The 17,747-nt window shown below is 52.5% G+C and overlaps 1 protein-coding gene across 1 annotated transcript; it reads right to left on the bottom strand.

The window, feature by feature from the left end:
• Positions 1 to 4,470: 4,470 nt before the first annotated feature.
• Positions 4,471 to 15,660, bottom strand: AJUBA (ajuba LIM protein). Its single transcript, XM_082734642.1, has 8 exons — positions 14,239 to 15,660; positions 10,766 to 10,867; positions 9,020 to 9,087; positions 8,826 to 8,888; positions 7,999 to 8,129; positions 7,864 to 7,915; positions 7,061 to 7,129; positions 4,471 to 6,620 (listed from the first exon to the last, which is right to left on the bottom strand). The coding sequence occupies exons 1-8, from the start codon at positions 15,272 to 15,274 to the stop codon at positions 6,495 to 6,497; spliced, it is 1,647 nt and encodes a 548-aa protein (XP_082590768.1). The 5' UTR covers positions 15,275 to 15,660; the 3' UTR covers positions 4,471 to 6,494.
• Between the last annotated feature and the right edge of the window lie 2,087 nt (positions 15,661 to 17,747).

Genomic DNA, 17,747 nt, shown 5'->3' with positions numbered 1-17,747 from the left:
ATCATCAAAAGTCTACGGCAGCCAGGCAGGTAAGCAGGCTGGGAAGCACACACAGTGGTAGGGACTGTGACAAACGGAAGGAGACAATACATTCAATAAAGGAGCAGACATCACTTGGTTCCAACTAGTTGCTGCCTTTGGACACTGGGCCGGGCAGGATTGTGGGGGAGGGTGATAAATCTTTTGATTACTCAAAAAACCTTAGAAACCCCATTCTTCATATACAATATCCAGATTTTTATGTGAAATCTCCTGAATTGTAAATGTTGGCAACCAGTTATTTTATTTGCAACAGCTTATTATTACTACAGAGGCAGGACACGTGCATTGTATAAAAATAGAAAATGTAGGCCAACAATAAAACAGACTCTCTCACTCAGAGATCACCACTGTTAACACCTTAATGCATATCCTTTCAGTTCTTTTTTTTTTCCATACATATATAGACATTGTGAAAACAAAATACAAGTCCCCTGTACTGGTTTCGGAACTGGCATTTTGTTAATGATTTTGACCTTTCCATCTCAGTAAATTCTCACTTCACCTAATTCCCTGTCCGTATAAAAAATTTTCCAGTTGACTCCAAATATCTTTTTTTTTTCCTTTTTCAGAATTTATTTATTTATTTGACAGAGAGAGAGATTACAAGCAGGGGGAGCAGAAGGCAGAGGGAAAGGGAGAAGCAGGCTCCCTGCTGAGCAGGAAGCCCAAAACAGGGCTCAATCCCAGGACCCAGGGATTATTACCTGAGCTGAAGGCAGATGCTTAACTGAACCACCCAAGTGCCCCTCCAAATATCTTTTTTATTTTATTTTATTTATTTTTTTGACAGAGACACAGCAAGAGAAGGAACACAAGCAGGGGGAGTGGGAGAGAAAGAAACAGGCTTCCCAAGGAGCAGGAAACCAGGTGCGGTGCTCGATCCCAGGACCCGGAGATCAAGACCTGAGCTGAAGGCAGACGATTAATGGACTGAGTCACCCAGAGGGAATCTAGGACCGCGGATTGTATCGTTATTAGATAGCTTAAGTCTCTCCAATCTAGCAGTTTTGCATTTTTTGAAAATCATACGGATTTGGGGGGCACCTGAGTGGCTCAGCAGGTTAAGCCTCTGCCTTCAGCTCGGGTCATGATCTCAAGGTCCTGGGATTGAGCCCTGCATTGGGCTCTCTGCTCAGCGGGGAGCCTGCTTCCCCCGCCATCCCCTGCCTGCATCTCTGCCTACTTGTGATCTCTCTTGCTGTCAAATAAATAAACAAAGTCTTTTAAAAAGAAAAAAAAAATCATACGGATTTGAAAACAAGCTGAGGGTTGCTGGAGGGGAGGTGGGTAGGGGTATGGGGTAACTGGGTGATGGGCATTAAGAGGGCACACAACGTGATGAGCACTGGGTGTTCTATGCAACTGATGAATTATTGAACTTACCTCTGAAAATAATGATGTACTATATGTTGGCTAATTGAATTAATTGTTTTTTAAAGATTTTATCCACCTATTTGACAGAAAGAGACAGCGAGAGAGGGAACACAAGCAGGGGGAGTGGATCCCGATGTGGGGCTAGATCCCAGGACACTGGGATCATGACCCGAGCCCTGTGCTGAAGGTACACGCTTATTGAATTTAAATTTAAAAAAAAGAAAAAAATCATACTGACTTGCTGAAGAGAGTTAGCCAGTGGCCCTGCAGAATGCCTCCCTTTCTAGGTGCATCTAGCTGCTTCCTCTTGGCATCCTTTACTTTGTTCCCAGCATAGCCTGTAAACTCTTAACTCTAACACCTCTCTGCAGGGAGGAGAGCAGCTAGACTATATAACACTGTGGGGTTATATGTTTGCCTCACACCAGAACTGGTGGGCTGGTTAATGACACCAAGACCTGTTCCAGGAAATGAGTGATGCCAAGACCATGCGCTGAGAGGTTACTTGGCAATGTCCAGCTGTCCACCAACAGTTTTTCTTGTCATAACTCCAATTATTAATCTCTGCCAGGATCAGTCATGTATTCAAGTTCTCAAAATGCTGTTCTCCCAATTGTGTCATTCTTTCTACATTTGTTAGTTGGCATTTTCCCCCTCCTCAACGAGGTTTCAAATTGATATTATCAAAAATAACTCCCAGTAGGCCAAAGAATGCATTCGGGGCAGCCACCTTCTGATCTACATTGAAAGCCCAACAAAGTCTCCCCCTGGCATTGGTCCCCTGAAGCATTAGGTCTTTCCTTTGTAACAATCAATTACTTTGCACTTGGTGACATGTTGCTTGTAATCTTCTCAAGGCATTTTATGTGTGTACTTGTCTCCCTGGCTAGAGCGTGACCTCCTCAAGGGCAGAGACTCTCCTGCAGAGTCTTTCCTTTGCTTTTTTTTTTTTTTTTTTTTTAAATTTAAAGATTTTATTTATTTGACAGAGAGAGATCACAAGTAGGCAGAGAGGCAGGCAGGGGCGGGGGGTGGGGGGATGCAGGCTCCCCGCTAAGCAAAGAGCCCGATGTGGGGCTCAATCCCAGGACCCCGAGATTGTGACCCGAGCCGAAGACAGAGGCTCAATCCACTGAGCCACCCAGGCACCCCTGTTTTTTTGTTTTTGTTTTTTTAAGATTTTATTTATTTATTTGACAGAGAGAGATTACAAGTAGGCAGAGAGAGAGAGGAGGAAGCAGGCTCCCTGCTGAGCAGAGGGCCCGATGCGGGACTTGATCCCAGGACCCTGAGATCACGACCTGAGCCAAGGCAGCAGCTTAACCCACTGAGCCACCCAGGCGCCCTCCTAGTGTGCTTTTAAAGGTCTTTTAGACTATTGCTAATTCAAATTAGCGGGCCAGGGGTGGGGGAAGCACTAAAAAGAACCAAAAGTTTTCATTAATGTCTCTTGGATTCCCTGGCTTTCCCATTAAAACTTTCCCTAATTATTTATCATAATGAAGGGCTGATCTAATTTACAGTTTGCTTGTGCTGTGGGAGTCCCTGTGATGAGGATGAGAGCTGAGGTGGGAGGGAAGAGGGGAAATAAGCTGTTAGTCTTCAAAAGCGGGAAAGTCATTTTCCAGCTGCATGACCTTGGGTAAATGCCATTATCACTGTTACTATTTCTTCATTTGGTAAAATGAGGTCACTGGGTTCTCTCTAAAGTCACACCCTGCTTGGCTCTAAGTCTGTTCTGTCCTTTCAGATGTTCTAAGCCATGTCTCCCTGCTTGGATTCCTCCCTGGCTTCCTTGACATGGGGCAGTGCTGTCCTTTCGAAGCCTAGGTGGACAGAATCTGCCTTGGACGACTCTCCAAAAACCAGCTAGACTGCTCTAATCCATCCGTCCCAGTGACAAGGTCCAACCTCAGTCCTTCACAACCAGGGCCTAGTATGGATATCCCAACAGCTCGACACCAATGACTGCCATGGCAGAGGCAGAGGACAGGGGTTGTCCTTGTAAAGTCCCCTAACATTAGGGCTCCAAATGACCCCAGGCCCACTCTGGGGTCTGGATCCTTCTAAACAACAAAATGTTTTTTGCTCACCGGGTTTCCCAATCCTTTTGTCTCAGTTCTACCATTCTGTTTTCCCTCTTGTTAGCCCTTCTTTATAGGTACAGTCTCAAGGACCTCCTCCAGCTGGCTTTACGTGCCTGAAAACAGCTTTCTCTCCTTTCTTGACTGAGGACAGTCTCCAGCTTGATTACAAATGGAATCTTATCGTTTCCCCCGCCTAGGGAGCGCCAGGTGGTGAAGGGGGAAACAGGTGTCTAAGGAGTGAGGCAAAGAGAGAGAACCACCACCAGCCTTGTTTCTCACAAACCGCATTCAGGCCTGTGCTGAACATGCTGAGCAGAGCCCATGGCTGACGTCGGCTGTGAAAGCCTGCCCTCCCCACACTCCATACTGCAACTCTCATCTAGAAACACGAAATGGATCTGTAATTCTTCCATTTCCTTCCCCCATCTCAGGCCTAGTGGCTATTGATGAAAATCGGGTGCTTAGTTGGCCAAACAAGGTCTACTTATTACTGTACCCTTTGCAGCACCCCAGGAATCTATCAGCTGTAGATATGAAACAGCACGACTAAGGACGAGCAGTGTCCCAGTGAACAGCAAGAAGACAAACTCTTGTGGTGCGGGGTACACTTGGAAGCCTGCCTGTGATGATGAGGGGTGGCTAGGGCTGCTCTTTTCCATGGCCTGCCCTCCCTGGGCCTGTCCCCAACAGATGTTAGCACTTGTTTTTCCGTGGGAAGGAGGGAGAGAGTAGCCCCGGGAGCAAGAACAGTCTTGGGAAGCTCCAGGGCTCGCATAGATGAGCATAGACCCAGAAAGGAATCAGCCAGTCAGCAACAGATGCAAGGCTGAAGTCAGAGATAGAAACGCAGGGTTGGAGTGGACAAGTCTCCCAAGAGTCAAAGAAAGGGTGGATATAAGGCTGTATGTGCTTGCCTGGATTTCCCAGGCCTGGAGTGGCCCGGTGAGAAAACTGCCCAGTCATGGTCTTTGTATTCACTTATTTAATAATAATAATTCAGAAGAAATCCCAGCTGTAGACCAATTTCAGAACATTTATCTCGCCCAAAAGTGCATCCCCTCCAGTACTCAGTGGTATGAATGTGAGCTCTTTCTCTAGATCATACCCTCATGCACAGGCCTCTTCTCCGCGACCCCAGCTTGGCTGACACAGGCCACCTTAGAAACCCCCTAAATGTGGGATTGTTGTTCCCATGAGTCACCGTTTCCAGGATGAAACTCTAAGTGACAGAGAATGAAGACTAAGGATCAAAGATTATCAGATTAATTTGCCTAAAACCAAGTTACCCAGAGACAATTAGTCTCAAATAAATATTTATCAAATCTGCAGCATTTCAAAAGGATTTAGTAGACTCATGCTTTCACTTTTTATTGTTCTTGTCTGTGTAATCTTTTAAGTGTTAGTCAACTGATTATGCTACATGCTTGTTCAATTGTTTAGAATTTATGGGCATTTTTTACAGTAGGAATGTAGAAGTTAGGCCAAAGCACCAAAATCATAAGAGCTTCATTATCTTTTCCAAGGTATCTAATTTGTAAAGGAATATTAAGAAACACAAAAATGATACACAAAATGTCTGTGCCAATTATATTTATTGCTAGCTACTTTAAACTTTTTCGAAAGGTGTCTGAAAAGTAGATAACATAGGTAACGTTTTCCATAAACTTAGGAAAAAATATCATTTACAAAGTGCTGCAAATTTGATAAATTTATTTTGTTGACAATGATTCAGAACTACTGTTGGATGAATAGATAAAAATTCTTAGAACACCCAAAATATAAAAAAAACCACAACACTAAATGGCTGTAAAAACACCCCAAAGGGAACCGCAGTTTTGGCAAACTTGTCATTAAGTGACGTAAACTTTCGCAGCTCTTTCTGCCCATAGGTCCTGTCCCCGGATTTTCAATAAATCATTAAAAAAAAAAAAAAAACAAAAAACTGGTGAAGTAAACTGAAAGTAAGTAAGTCTTGGATTGGCTTGAAGGGACCAATTTTAGCCAAGTGGACTAGAACCATGTCAAAATGTGTTGCCCCTCTGGTTCCCTGGAGCCTCAGGGCTTGGGAGCTGCACTGGTTGGGACACTAGATCCCTCTGCGGGGTGGCAGGTCTGGAGCAGTGAGCGACTGTGAGGGAATGTGGGTGACAGTGACCTGAGAAGAAGGGAGTGAGGGAGCAAGTGTGTGTCTGAGTGTGCCTGTGTACACAGTGGGCTGGAAGTCTCCATGCGCCTGCACCTGGGTGCGTGGCTGGGCCTGAGCCTCCCTGCATGGCACGCCTGGCCCTCTACCCCCAAAGACTCTCTTGTCACGTCCCCAAGCTGAGGAGAAGAGGAATCCAGGACAGCCACCCACCCAGCCTTCCCAGGCCCACGTGAGTCCCTGAGACACAGGCAACACAGGCAGCAGGTCCACACGAGCTACCCCCCTTCCTTCACGGGGCTGAGCAGCTCTCCTGGTCCTTAGAGAGAAGGTGGCCAAGAAACAACTAATGAGTTGTTAATAAAGTCCAGTTTCCACCTCTTCATCTAGATACAGAGATAAGACATTGTGGTAAGAACCTGCTGACCCCGTATCTGACCCACGTGATGGGTGCCAGAGTGAGGCGGGTTCATGGTATCCTCTCTTTCTGTAACCCAAAGCCAGAAAGTTGTTTGGCTTATGCATAAATGGTACTAGAGAAATGGACTAGAATCAGACCTTTAAAAAGTCCTGGAACCTGCCTGTGCATGCCTGAGTATATGCTACAGCACAGGCTGCGCACATGGAAAGAAAGCCAGTCACACCCGCCCCCCCATGGCAATTGAAAGTTTCCTTCTCCACAGTCCATCTGGAATGTTGTATCTTTGGGTCTCTGGCCCCTGGGGCCCTCCCCAGAGGACTCTTCTGCCTGGCCTGGGAGTGCATTCCTTGCCTCGGCTGGCCTCAGAGGGGCCCTCTGGCCAGAGGGATTTGCCAGGGGCAGCAAAGGCAGCAGCACAGACCGCAGTTCAGATATAACTGGCAGGGGGCTGTCGGGTACTGAGCCGCTGCATGTGACAGCCGTGGCAGAGCAAGTGCCCATCCAGAGGGAAGCAACAGCAGCCTTCTTCATCACTCAGCTGCATCCGGCAGTCCTAGGGAAGAAGGACACCTAGTTCACCTCCGCCCGGGCACTGGGACATGTTGGGAGACTGTGCTGATCCACACCAGCCCCCTCGAAGACTGGAAGAATGGTGGGGCTGGTTGGAGGTGATGGCCTCCGAGTAAAAGCCCGAGAAAATACCTCAGCTGGACAGCAGGTGTCGCTGCTACAGCGGAAATAATGAGGCGGACTCCCATTTGCAGTGGTTACCAGGAGTCCCCAGTTCAGGCTCACCTTGGGGAAAGCCAGATGCAGAAAGGACTAAACACCCAGGACCAGACAGAGTGGATGAAGGAGGGCAGAGATACTGGAGATGGGTCCTGGTTTCCACGCTGTAGACCGCTCCCACAGACTTGAGCAGTCCAGGGACATGCCTCCTCCCCAGCCCCATTCCCTCTCCAGATTCTCCTCCAGGAGCCTCCTCACACTCACCTCACAGTGGTAGCACTCAAAGTGATAATCTCGGTCCATGGATATCACCCTCACAATGTCTTCACAGCCCTGAAATGATGCAGGCCCCCATGGGATGAGTGTAGAATGACAACCCCAGTTCGGCCCTCCCCTGGGCCCCTTCCCAGCCCAATGCGAAGATCATTCAAAGGTCTCCAGGAAGAACTCTCTGCAATCACCTGTAGCTTTCAGATGGCCTTTGGAAATCCTACTAGAACTTTCCCCCCTCCCCTTCCTTGATACTGCCTCCAGGAAGGCCTGTCCTCTCAGTCTTCCCTCTGTCCAGCAGCTCTGGCCTTACCTACCTTTCCGAGCTGTGGGGAGGGAAAAGGGGCCGGCAGTCTAAGTAAAGTAAGCTAAGCTGGGGACAAGGAGTTCCAGTAGGGTCTGGTTCCTTATTGGCTTTCAGATTCTCTCCCCAGGCCAACACGTAGCACACACAGAATAAATCATTGCTGACATCTTCCTACCAGCCCTGAGGATTCTTCCCACCTTTTTCTAGCCCCTACATCTGGGATCTGCTGACTCTGACCTCAAAGAAAAGCTTCCTCCTATGGCCTGGGACAGACTGGATGAAGCCTGGGCCCAGTGAGGCTGTCAGAAATGTCCAGGCCCGGATGTCAGGGTCAGGATGGTGACCCTGAGAGCAGAGTCACACGGGAATCTTCGCAGAGCACATTCCTCAGCACCACCGCCTCCCGCGGGAAGCCAGGCCCATATGTCCCCACCCCCTTCCCAGGGGCAGCAGCATTGGCTGCCCCACAGGAGAACCCCGGCATACTGACCTCTGAGGGGAGGATGGGTTGGCCGCAGGCCGCACATTTAGGAGCATAATTTCTGAAGAAGAGAGGGCAGAGATGAGTTGAGGCTGGGGAACCCAGAGGCCAGTCCCACACCACACCCCCAGGGGGCAGACTCACTTGTGGTAGTCAGTGACGCAATACACCTGGTTGGAGAAGTCCACGGTGAAGGGGATGCCGTCCAGACACTTGTTGCAAACGATGCACCGGAAGCAGCCCGGGTGATAGGACTTCCCCACAGCCTGCAGGATCTGGCTCACGGGATGGGAAGACGATCAGTCTCCCTCCAGTCTCATTCTCTAGCTACCCATGGTGCTCCTTGAAGCCCCCCAAACTCCTCCAACTCCCCGCTCTCCTCCCAGAACAATGCTCTGTAATCTGAGGGGCCCAAAGGATGCTTAAAATAGAGGCAGAAACATTGAGCACAGTCTTAGAGAACATCCAGGCCAGTGGTTCTCACCCAGGGAGCTTGTAAAACCCATCAGTGCCTGGGCCTCACCCCAGAGGTTTTCATCACAGTCTCCGATGACAACCCAGGCACTGGTTATTTTCTTTACTTCTTCCCAGGTGATCTGCTAGGCTTGACCACTGCTCTAATCCTATTCCCCTTGCTTACGGAAAAACAAAAACCCTGAGTTCTAACTGATCCCAGCCAGTAGCAGGAAAGGGATTAAGACCTGGGACCTCACACTCCTAGCTTGGCTGTGACTGCAGGAATAGGCAGGGACCAGATCACAGAGGCTGTGGGAATGGCAGGATTAGGGGTGCTGACCCAACCAACAGAGGGAAGGCACTACAAATAGCTGCTCTGGGGAAGAATGGGAAGAAAGCCACTCGCAGTGATGGAGTTCCTCCCTCCCCCTTTTCTCAGTACCCACTTAGCCCCTGGTTCTACCCCTCAGTCACTCAGCCTCACAGAGAGTTGCAGTTGAAGACACTTTGCTCACCTTCTCCAAGATCAAGTGACCACAGACACAGCATTTCTCAGCTGCCTCCTGAAACCCTGAAAACTAGGGAGAAAGAAAGAACCAAAGGAGGATATTACAAGCAGAGAAGGACCTGACGGATGCAACCCCAATGGGCCACCAAGAAAGGTCCCGGTATGAGAGCCAATTCCAGGCCCAGGGGACCCCTCACTCACCAGATAATCTTCCTCACAGTACACGGAGCCATTGACGCTGTAGAAAGCCTTGCAGCGCAAAGTTCGCCCTAGGAGCAGCAGACAAGAGACTGGAGCCATCCCAGTGTCCACATACAGGGCGTCCCCGCCTCGGGGACACTGCTCTCCAATGTAGGATGACGTATTTAATCTGGACCTTAGTGCCAGTGCTCCTCACTGCTGTGTGTCCTCCCTCTCTACACAAAAATCCCATCTGATGTGATTCCAATTTACTTTGGTCTCATTCCTGCAAACTTCCCCTCTCCTCTGCTCGCTGTTTCTCCAGTTCTCACCTCAACAGTTTTCTAAGATTCTACCCTCCCTCAATGAATGCCTTCCTCTCCAGGGCACAGGGAGTCACCCAGGGGTGGGGGTTGGGGGACCCAACCCCAGGCTGGGGTACAAGGTAAAGGAGCTGGGAATAAGGTACTGTACAATGCCCATGGAGGTGTTTGCTTTATTATAGGCCTTGCCCTCTGGGACCTTTCAACCTAGGGGCCTCTTTGCCTGTGTATAGCCTTCCTGCTATCCTAGCCCTGTCTGTCTTCTTCCAGGGACAGGCTCAGTAGAGGTCAGGAAATACTGGCATTACTGTTGGACACAAAGTGCTCTTCTCAGGAGCAAAGTCAGTTCCCTTTCCCGCTGCACAAGGCAGCTCCCCCAAGCTCAGAGAAACCCAGAGAATCCAGGATCTTCTGTGAGCAGACAAGGCATGTGACCAACACTTAGGAATTGCTCCAAAGTGTCTAAATTGTCAGGGAGAGGGGAGGAGTGAGACCCAAGGTGGAGAAAGGGGCGAGCTGGCCACCTCCTCTGCCCTCTTCTGATCAAAATCTCTTCTACCTCCTACCAGAAGTTTGGAAAAGCTGACTTAGAGACTCAGGAGACACGGCGGGGGTACAGAGAGGGAAAGAGACACACCCAGAAAAGGCCCTATACACAAGACAGACAGATGGATGAACCCAAGAGAATCAGGCAGAGGTGGGGGCTGGCAGTGGTGGTGGTGGCTGGAGTAGGGGAAAAGCTGAGTGCTGGAGTCAGACAGGCAGAGATAAGAGATTAAAGGTTTAGCAAAGGAATCAAGAGTGGGCAAGCAGTGGGGAGGGGTAATGAGGGAGGTGAGAGAAGGGCTGGGGAGTTAAGGCTGCTGGGAGCACACCCCCCCACCCCAAGGCGGGCCTCCTGAGCTAACAGTGGCGGGCATTCCTGGAGCGTGATGTCATCAGCTTGGCATGGCCCTGTGGCCTGCACTCCAGTGAGGTGGCTGAACTCTGACCAGCCAAGAGAAAACCCCTCTCTCGGCCCCCCATGGCTCCCCACTCCCCCAGCCCACCCCCACCCTTCCCACATTCCAGTCTTTCACTGTCGCCCCAGGCAACTCAGACTGTCCAGGACCAAACCCCACCAAGGAGAGGCCGAGGCTGGGCTGGAGTCCAGGCTGGGCAAGCAAGGAAGCAGAAGAAAGAGGGAGGAACAGAGAGGAGGAAAAGAGGCTCAATGGAGGAAGGGAGGGCTGACTCCAGAACGCAGACGCAACATGGGGGCCGGAGAGCCAGGTATAGCAGAGGAGGGAAGGCAGGCAACAGTGGGCATCCAGACACATGGGTGCGGGACGGACCGAAGAGGCACAAGCTCTGCTTTCCCTAGGCACTTCTGAGGGTGTATGCTTGTGGGACATGCTTGAGGCCTCAGCCCGCCCCCTGCACAAGGCCTAGGGGATACACTCACCACAGGAGCAGCAGACAAAGCACTGGGTGTGGTAGAGGCTGTCCAGGGCCTTGCAGGCGTTGCTCTGCCCATAGATGCCTTTGTTGCATTTAATACAGGTACCTGAGGGGAGAGAAGACGTTGTCAGCATCATATCCCACACACCCCCAGCTCAAAACAGGGATTTGGGATCTTTCTTGACTGCTCTTTCCCGATTGTTCCAGAGGACCACCAGTCCCAGCCTTCCTTTCACGGGCTCTCTCCTGGGAAGAGAGGAGAACAAGAAATGGGATGCGGCAAGGTCTTGGCTGAGCAGACCCATCATTGTTTACTGATTAATCAACAGATATTTTCTGAGCATCTATTTTGTGCCTAGCAAAAATACAGTGCCGGATACTGTGCAAAATTGGAGAGAGTCAAAGATATGATCCTTGACTTTCAAATGTGCAGATTCTGTCAGGGAGACAAGACTAATAGGCAAGGGTTTGACCCCTGTTGCACTGTGTTAGGACAAAGAGAGATGCCAGTCCATAATGGCCCAGGAGCAGACTCCCAGAGAAAGCAGGCCAGGTCTAGACAGCCTCTCTGGGACCTCGGTTTCCCCATCCGTAAAATGAGCTGCCATATAGCTACAAAATGACTTCTTACTGCTCCACACCTCGAGGCTTCCAAGGATGGAAAGAAGGATATGGCTCAGCAGAGGGCCCTGGGCAGAGCGGACCATGTGAGCATGACTCCTTTGGGGAGGTGGCTGCTAAGAATGTAGGGTGTGTTTCAGGGACTGGAGGTTGCACAGGAAGGTGGGGGAAGGGTGACAGAATCCCTAAGGTCTCCCTGAAATCTATCATGGGATGGATAGAGCTGAACTGCTCTTCCCTGACAGCCCCCCACCCCCCACCCCTGCCAAATACATACACCTGGCTCTGGCACCCTCCTTTCCTGGGTGTGTTCTTTCCTCCCTCCACTCCCCAATTCCAGGCCCATGAGTGAGGGCTAGGGCCTGTCTTTGGGGAGCAGATCCCAACGGGGCCCGCCTCACCCGCCCCACCTCTCCCCCTCGGCACACTGCCATACTCCTTGCCTGCTGGGGCCCATCCCAGTCTTTGCCCAGGGGCTTCGGAGCCCGTGCAGCAGCTGCAGTGACTGATGGGCCCAGGCCTGTCCTGTTCCCACCCTCTGGCAGCTGGGCAAGGCTGTAGCCAAGAAAGAGGGCCCCGATCTAAGGGCCAGAGTAGAAGGGTACAGTCAGGCTGAGAATTCTGTCAGAGGAGACAACCTAACTCTCGGGGAGAAGCAGCCTCTACTTCTGGGGTCAAAATGCCCAAAAGAGTGAACCAAGATCACCATGCCAGGGGGGCCCATCAGAACCATTTCTTTAGGAAGCCTTGGACATTATGGGAAGACAGGCGCAAACTGCTCAGGCATGCCTGCCTGGCCTCCTCTAATCCAGCATATCCACGCCTAGGTTCTCCCTGCCCTTTTATTGCACTCTGTCCAAGCTCCTTTCTTCCTTCTCACTCTGATGGCTTGGCCCAAGAGACTTCCTTCCCCTCAACCGCCACTTCTTATGGGCTCCAAAAGAAACTGCTAAAGGGATCCTGTCCCTTAACCAAAGCATCATCTACTCTAGGCTTTTCTCTCTTAGGATGGGAGGATAGGGGTTGACCCGGGGAAGGAAGGGCCCTTTAAGCCTGCAGCCCTGCTACCTCTCAACTTCTGCCTCAATCTGCCCTCCCCGGCTAGGTTCCTCTCCCTGTCCACATTTCTAGCCATAGAGGTGGTCTAGGGCACGAGGTCCAGGGCAGGAACATGGATGATGGGAAAGGAGAGGATAAGCCCAAGGCCTTCCATTGTTTTTCCTCCCACTGCATTAGCATTTCTTTCTATAACAAATTGGTGGCTGTGGGTCTTAGCTAAAAAGATCCTTCAAGATCCTAATATCCGGGGCGCCTGGGTGGCTCAGTGGGTTAGGCCTCTGCCTTTGGCTCAGGTCATGATCTCAGGGACCTGGGATCAAGTTCCGCATCAGGCTCTCTGCTCAGCGGGGAGCCTGCTTCCCTCCCTCTCTGCCTGCCTCTCTGCCTACTTGTGGTCTCTCTCTGTCAAATAAATAAATAAATAAAATCTTTAAAAAAAAAATCCTAATATCCCCTGGTAGCTGAGACATATAATCAATCAAAACTCCTTAAACGTGGGGTGCCTGGGTGGCTCAGTCGTTAAGCCTCTGCCTTTGGCTCCGTCATGATCTCAAGTGCCTGGGATGGAGCCCCACATCGGTCTCAGACTCCCCACTCCCTCTCCCATTCCCCTTGCTTGTGTTCTCTCTCTGTGTAAAAAAAATAAATAAAATCTTGGGGCGCCTGGGTGGCTCAGTGGGTTGAGCCGCTGCCTTCGGCTCAGGTCATAATCTCAGGGTTCTGGGATCGAGTCCCGCATCGGGCTCTCTGCTCGGCAGGGAGCCTGCTTCCTTCTCTCTCTCTCCGCCTGCCTCTCAGTGTACTTGTAATTTCTCTCTGTCAAATAAATAAATAAAATCTAAATAAATAAATAAAATCTTAAAAAAAAAAAAAAAAGACTCCTTAAAGGTAATTGCGTGTGGGAGACAGAGCGACCAGGTTTTCTTAACAGAGGCAGAAACTAACGTGCTGTTTCTAGCCTGAATTCTGAGCAGGTTGTGGACCAAACCGAAGGCCAGGTTATTTCTGGCAGTTACACAGGGTCGTTAACCTGCTAGGGATGCTGGTGTCCAGGTGGTCATGGCTTCTGCCCTGACTCCCCCGGAGGATGGGGTAAATAGAAGAGACCCACCAGGTCTCTGCTTAAATGCTCAGGCACCCAACAAGCCAGCATGACCCGGACAAGCCAACAGCAGGGTCACTGCTTTCCGTCCCCGAGAGCTTCACCCTCTCTCCCATGCTCCACTTCCCCGCCCGCCGCCACAGCTCCGCGCGTGTTAGCAAGCAGCACCCCCACCCCGCCCCACCTCACCCCACCCTCCGCCCCGCGCCGCGCGGCCAGCCCCGCCCGCGGGCACCTGGAGCGCCCGGGCAGGAGCCGGCACGCACGCGGCCTGCCCGCCCCGCCCCCCACCCGCGCATTCCCCGAATTCCTGCGGGCGGAGCTTGGGCCCGGGTAGGGGCGCGGCGCGCAGAAGCCTGCCGGGGCACCGCCGCCAAGGGGGGAGTAGGATGGGGAGATGCTCTCACTCCCCACTTGGTCCCCTCCCCACGAAGCCTCCTACCGCGAAAAACGGAGGCTCCAAAGCTTCAACTGGGATTCACGAGATAATCAGGGGGTTGAATGTAGCAGGAATAAGGGGCCCACGGTCCGTTTGAGACCTGGTGGGAAGGGGAAATCCCTCTTGCCTCTCTTCTAGCTCCGCGTCCCCGCCTCCGACTTGCCGGCGCCGGCAATTTGGGCCGTCGGGGCAGTGAGGAAAGGAAGGCGGTGATGGGTCCCGTCCTGTCCCGTCCCTGACCACTTCTTTCACTCACCGAAGTAATCCTCTCTGGCCTCCGGCTCCCGCATCCGGGCCCGGGCGGCCTCTGGAACGAAAGGACCTGGCGGTTCCTCGAGACCCGACGGCTCAATCCCCGAGGGTTCCCCGCGGGCGCCGGCTTCTCGCCCACCCGTGCCCACCGTCAGGCGCAGCAACGCTGTTAGCTCATCCTGGTATCGGGCGCCCGCGGCGCAGTCCCCGTAGCCGGTCACTGAGTGTCGTCCGGGTTGCGCCCCGCGTCTCTCCAAGGGCCCTGCCGCTCCCACTCCGGCCCCGGCTAGAGCTCCGGGGCTGCCCAGGGCCGGGGGATAGGAGTGGCGGCTTTCCTGGCAGCCGAATCCCGCGGGCCGGTGAGCACACAATCGGTCCAGGGCGGCGTGGAGCTCCGGGTAGGCGGACGGCACCCCTCCAGGGGAATACCCCGCTGGAGCCCCAGCCAAGGGTGGGCCAAACAGACAGGGCCCGGCGGGCAGGGGGCTGCCGTGGCGCTGGTCGTAGCCCATGCTGATGCCGCTGGTGCGATTGCTGCAGGGTCGACTACCTCCGGCTCCGCCTGCCCCCGCCCCGTCCAGCAGCAGGCTACCCCGGGGGCTGGACGGCTTGCTGGCGTCGCTGGCTGAGCTACTGGCGAAACTGGAGCGTGGGCTTAGAGCTGGGGCCGTGGTCTCCAGCCGAAAGTCGGGGGGCAATGACTGAGGTAGAGGCAAGGCCCGGGTGGGAGGCGGCCCCCCGGGGAAGGAGCCTTCGTAGCGCTGCGCCTCAAAGGAGCCGCGCGGGTTCCGCTCAGCGTCCAGGGGGCCCTGCTCCCGGGCTGGCTCCAACGGCTCATCCCCAGGTCCCCCAGTAGCTCCACGGGGCCCTGATTTCCTAGGCCCCCCCAACCCACTCAGACGCCCCTTGCCCGGCCCGGGGGTCCCATCAGACCCAGACCGGCTGGATTCACCCTTTCTGCGGCCGAACTTGGCGCTGCCGGAGTCGGAGAGCCTTAACTTCTCCAGCAGGCGACTGGCTTTCTCCCCTAACCGCTCCATGCCCTCGGGCCTGGGGCCTCCAGCCCCCTCCCCGCCGGGCACCCTGCAGCTTCTCGGCGGCCGCTTCTCTTTTCCAGCGGCCGGACTCCGGTTCCCCGGGGGCACGGGGTAGGCACAGGGGGTCAGCGGGCGGCCCAGATGCCCGGTACCGGGAATCCCGCAGCATCCCCCAGCGAGAGGGGCTGCTTCCCCCCGCGCATCAGGGGTTAGGCGGGGCTAGAAGGGCCTACGGCCGCGGCTGTCCCATCCGCAGGTCAGTCTGTTCACGCGTCCACTCGCCCAGCCGGCCCCACTCTCCCCGGCCCCCGCCCCCCTCAGTCTCACACTCAGCACAGACCGAACTTCTCTCCCAAACTTTTGTCTGCCTGGCCGGATCTACTTTCCGGGAGGGGCGGAGCGCTGTGTGCGAGAGGAACGGGGGTGCCTGCGCAGGGATCTCTAGTGCGCCAGAGGGGGAGGGTGGTGCTGGTGCTAACTGTCCCTGGAGGTGGAGACCCAACGACCGGAGACGAAGGGAGGCCGAGGGGCAGTTTGGGCAGCTGCTACTACATCTCTCAGGAAATGGGACCGGGAAAAGTGGGGGAGGGGGGCAAGGAACTCTTTGTTTGCAGTTGGAATGCGCGGAGGGGCACGGTGGAATGTCGCGGGTTCGGACGGGGCGACGCGAGGCATGTTCTGCGCAAACATCGTGACTTTGTTCTTACTGTGGGGACTGTGGGAGAGATGAAGAGAGACCGGCACAGAAGTAATGAGACCCATAAAGAGGGGGGCAGGGAGAAAGGTAGATACATAAAGAGGTCAGAGACGCGTATGGAAGAGCCCAGAAGGGCGAGGAAGCCCACGTAGAGAGGTGGTGGAAGACAGGTAGCGAAAGAAAGGGGGAGCTGGAGCAAAGGGAGGAAATCGTGGGTTGTGCGCAGACCGAAGGATGAGCAGACTGAGAAAAAGGCAAATTTGTCCAAGTCCAGACAGAATGAGAGCCCAACAGATAAACTGCAATAAAATAACACCACTTTCTGAACCCAAAGCTCTGCGACGGTAGGGAGGGAAGGAACTTTGGTGTCTATGCAAAAATAGTGAGGAAGAGGGTTGGGACTCATCTCTACCGTCCAGGTAGAACGGTTAGAGGACTAGAAGACACCCCCTGGTGTTGGGAAGAGAGATTTTTAGAAACTTTCTCAGGCGACAAGGGGGATGGGAGGCCTTGTTAGGGCTAACGGACCCCTCCCCAATGGTGGGCCCACAGGAGATTGTGATAAAGGGTAAGCATTAAATAGGAAGAAAAATGTCATTTAGACGATCTAGCAAGTGAAAATGATCAGGGTGGAAAAGGGAAAGAGAAGGCTTCTAGTGTTGGACGTACTGGAAAAATGAAGAATAAGGAAAGGAAGAAAAGGTGGCTGAAGCAAAACGTGTCTAATTAAATACCAGTGCAACTGATTTTGCCCTGACTAGCGTATCAGGGGCAAGGGGCAGAGGAGGTAGAATGGGGAAGGAAATGATTCCTTTGTATTTAGATAGTAAATGAGCATGAAAATTATATGCAAACAAATCATGCATATTATTTTCATTTCAACATTTTGAACACCTTTCCTAATCTTAGTGTAGCCTTAGGGAATGGGGAAGCAAAGGAAGTTAATATCTTTGGGGAAATTAATTTGGCACAAACTATTTGGCTTCTTTGTCCTAGCTGCATTGTCTCCCTGACCTCATCTCTCTGGAGAACCAGCCTCTCTCTTTCCCTGTCAGGCCTACAGCTTTTCTCTGATCCAGAGGAGAGTTTAGTATCAGACTAGAAGCTGGGAACACTGAAAGCATTAGTAACAGAGGGGAGCTATCAGGTTGCATCCAGAACCTGCTGTGAGTGACATCTCCCTCCTTTCCTGTCTCCAGATGGGGAAAGAGAACTTGGATTCTTCCTTCCTACTACTTACAACCAAAATATCCACAGAGCCTCTTATATTTGGAAGCTTTCCCACTTTGGAGTGGGGATGGGAGAGTGAACCTTAGGAAAAGTTGAGAAGCCTTTAAAGGAAGCCCCTGTGGGAGTTGGTGGTGGCAGCAATGAGCCCAGCTGGGACCAACCACCTGTGTTTTCAGGGGATAACAAGAACCAGAGACAAGTGAAGGGGCAGAAGGAGGCACTGAAGGCACGCTCCAGAGTGCTTAGGACCTCAGGGTAACCATTCCATAGTCTTGACTAGAGCCGGGAGCTCCACAGGCCTTGTTCTCCCTCCTCAAGACTTGAATTATGAACTGTGTACACGGATGGCTCCCAGACATTTTTTCTTTTATAAGGAAGCTCTACACCCAGCCTGGGGCTTGAACTCATGACCCTGAGATCGAGAGTTGCATGCTCCATTGACTGGGCCAGCGAGGCACCCCTTAGCCCAGACTTTCTTAGATTTAAAAACTCAGCCGACCGCTAGCATCTCTACTTGGCTGTCTCAAAGGCATACAACACTCTCAACTG

Source organism: Mustela nivalis (genome assembly GCF_964662115.1).
Source record: "Mustela nivalis genome assembly, chromosome: 6".
Classification (NCBI taxonomy): Eukaryota; Metazoa; Chordata; class Mammalia; order Carnivora; family Mustelidae; genus Mustela; species Mustela nivalis.
This window is presented reverse-complemented; position numbering and strand designations above follow the sequence as displayed.

Coding starts and splice junctions, on each gene's coding strand:
- AJUBA (XM_082734642.1), bottom strand. CDS start 15,274: ATGGAGCGGTTAGGGGAGAAAGCCAGTCGCCTGCTGGAGAAGTTAAGG. Junction 9,088..10,765: donor CTTTGTCTGCTGCTCCTGTG/GTGAGTGTATCC, acceptor TGCTGCTCCTAG/GGCGAACTTTGCGCTGCAAG. Junction 8,889..9,019: donor ACTGTGAGGAAGATTATCTG/GTGAGTGAGGGG, acceptor CTTTCTCCCTAG/TTTTCAGGGTTTCAGGAGGC.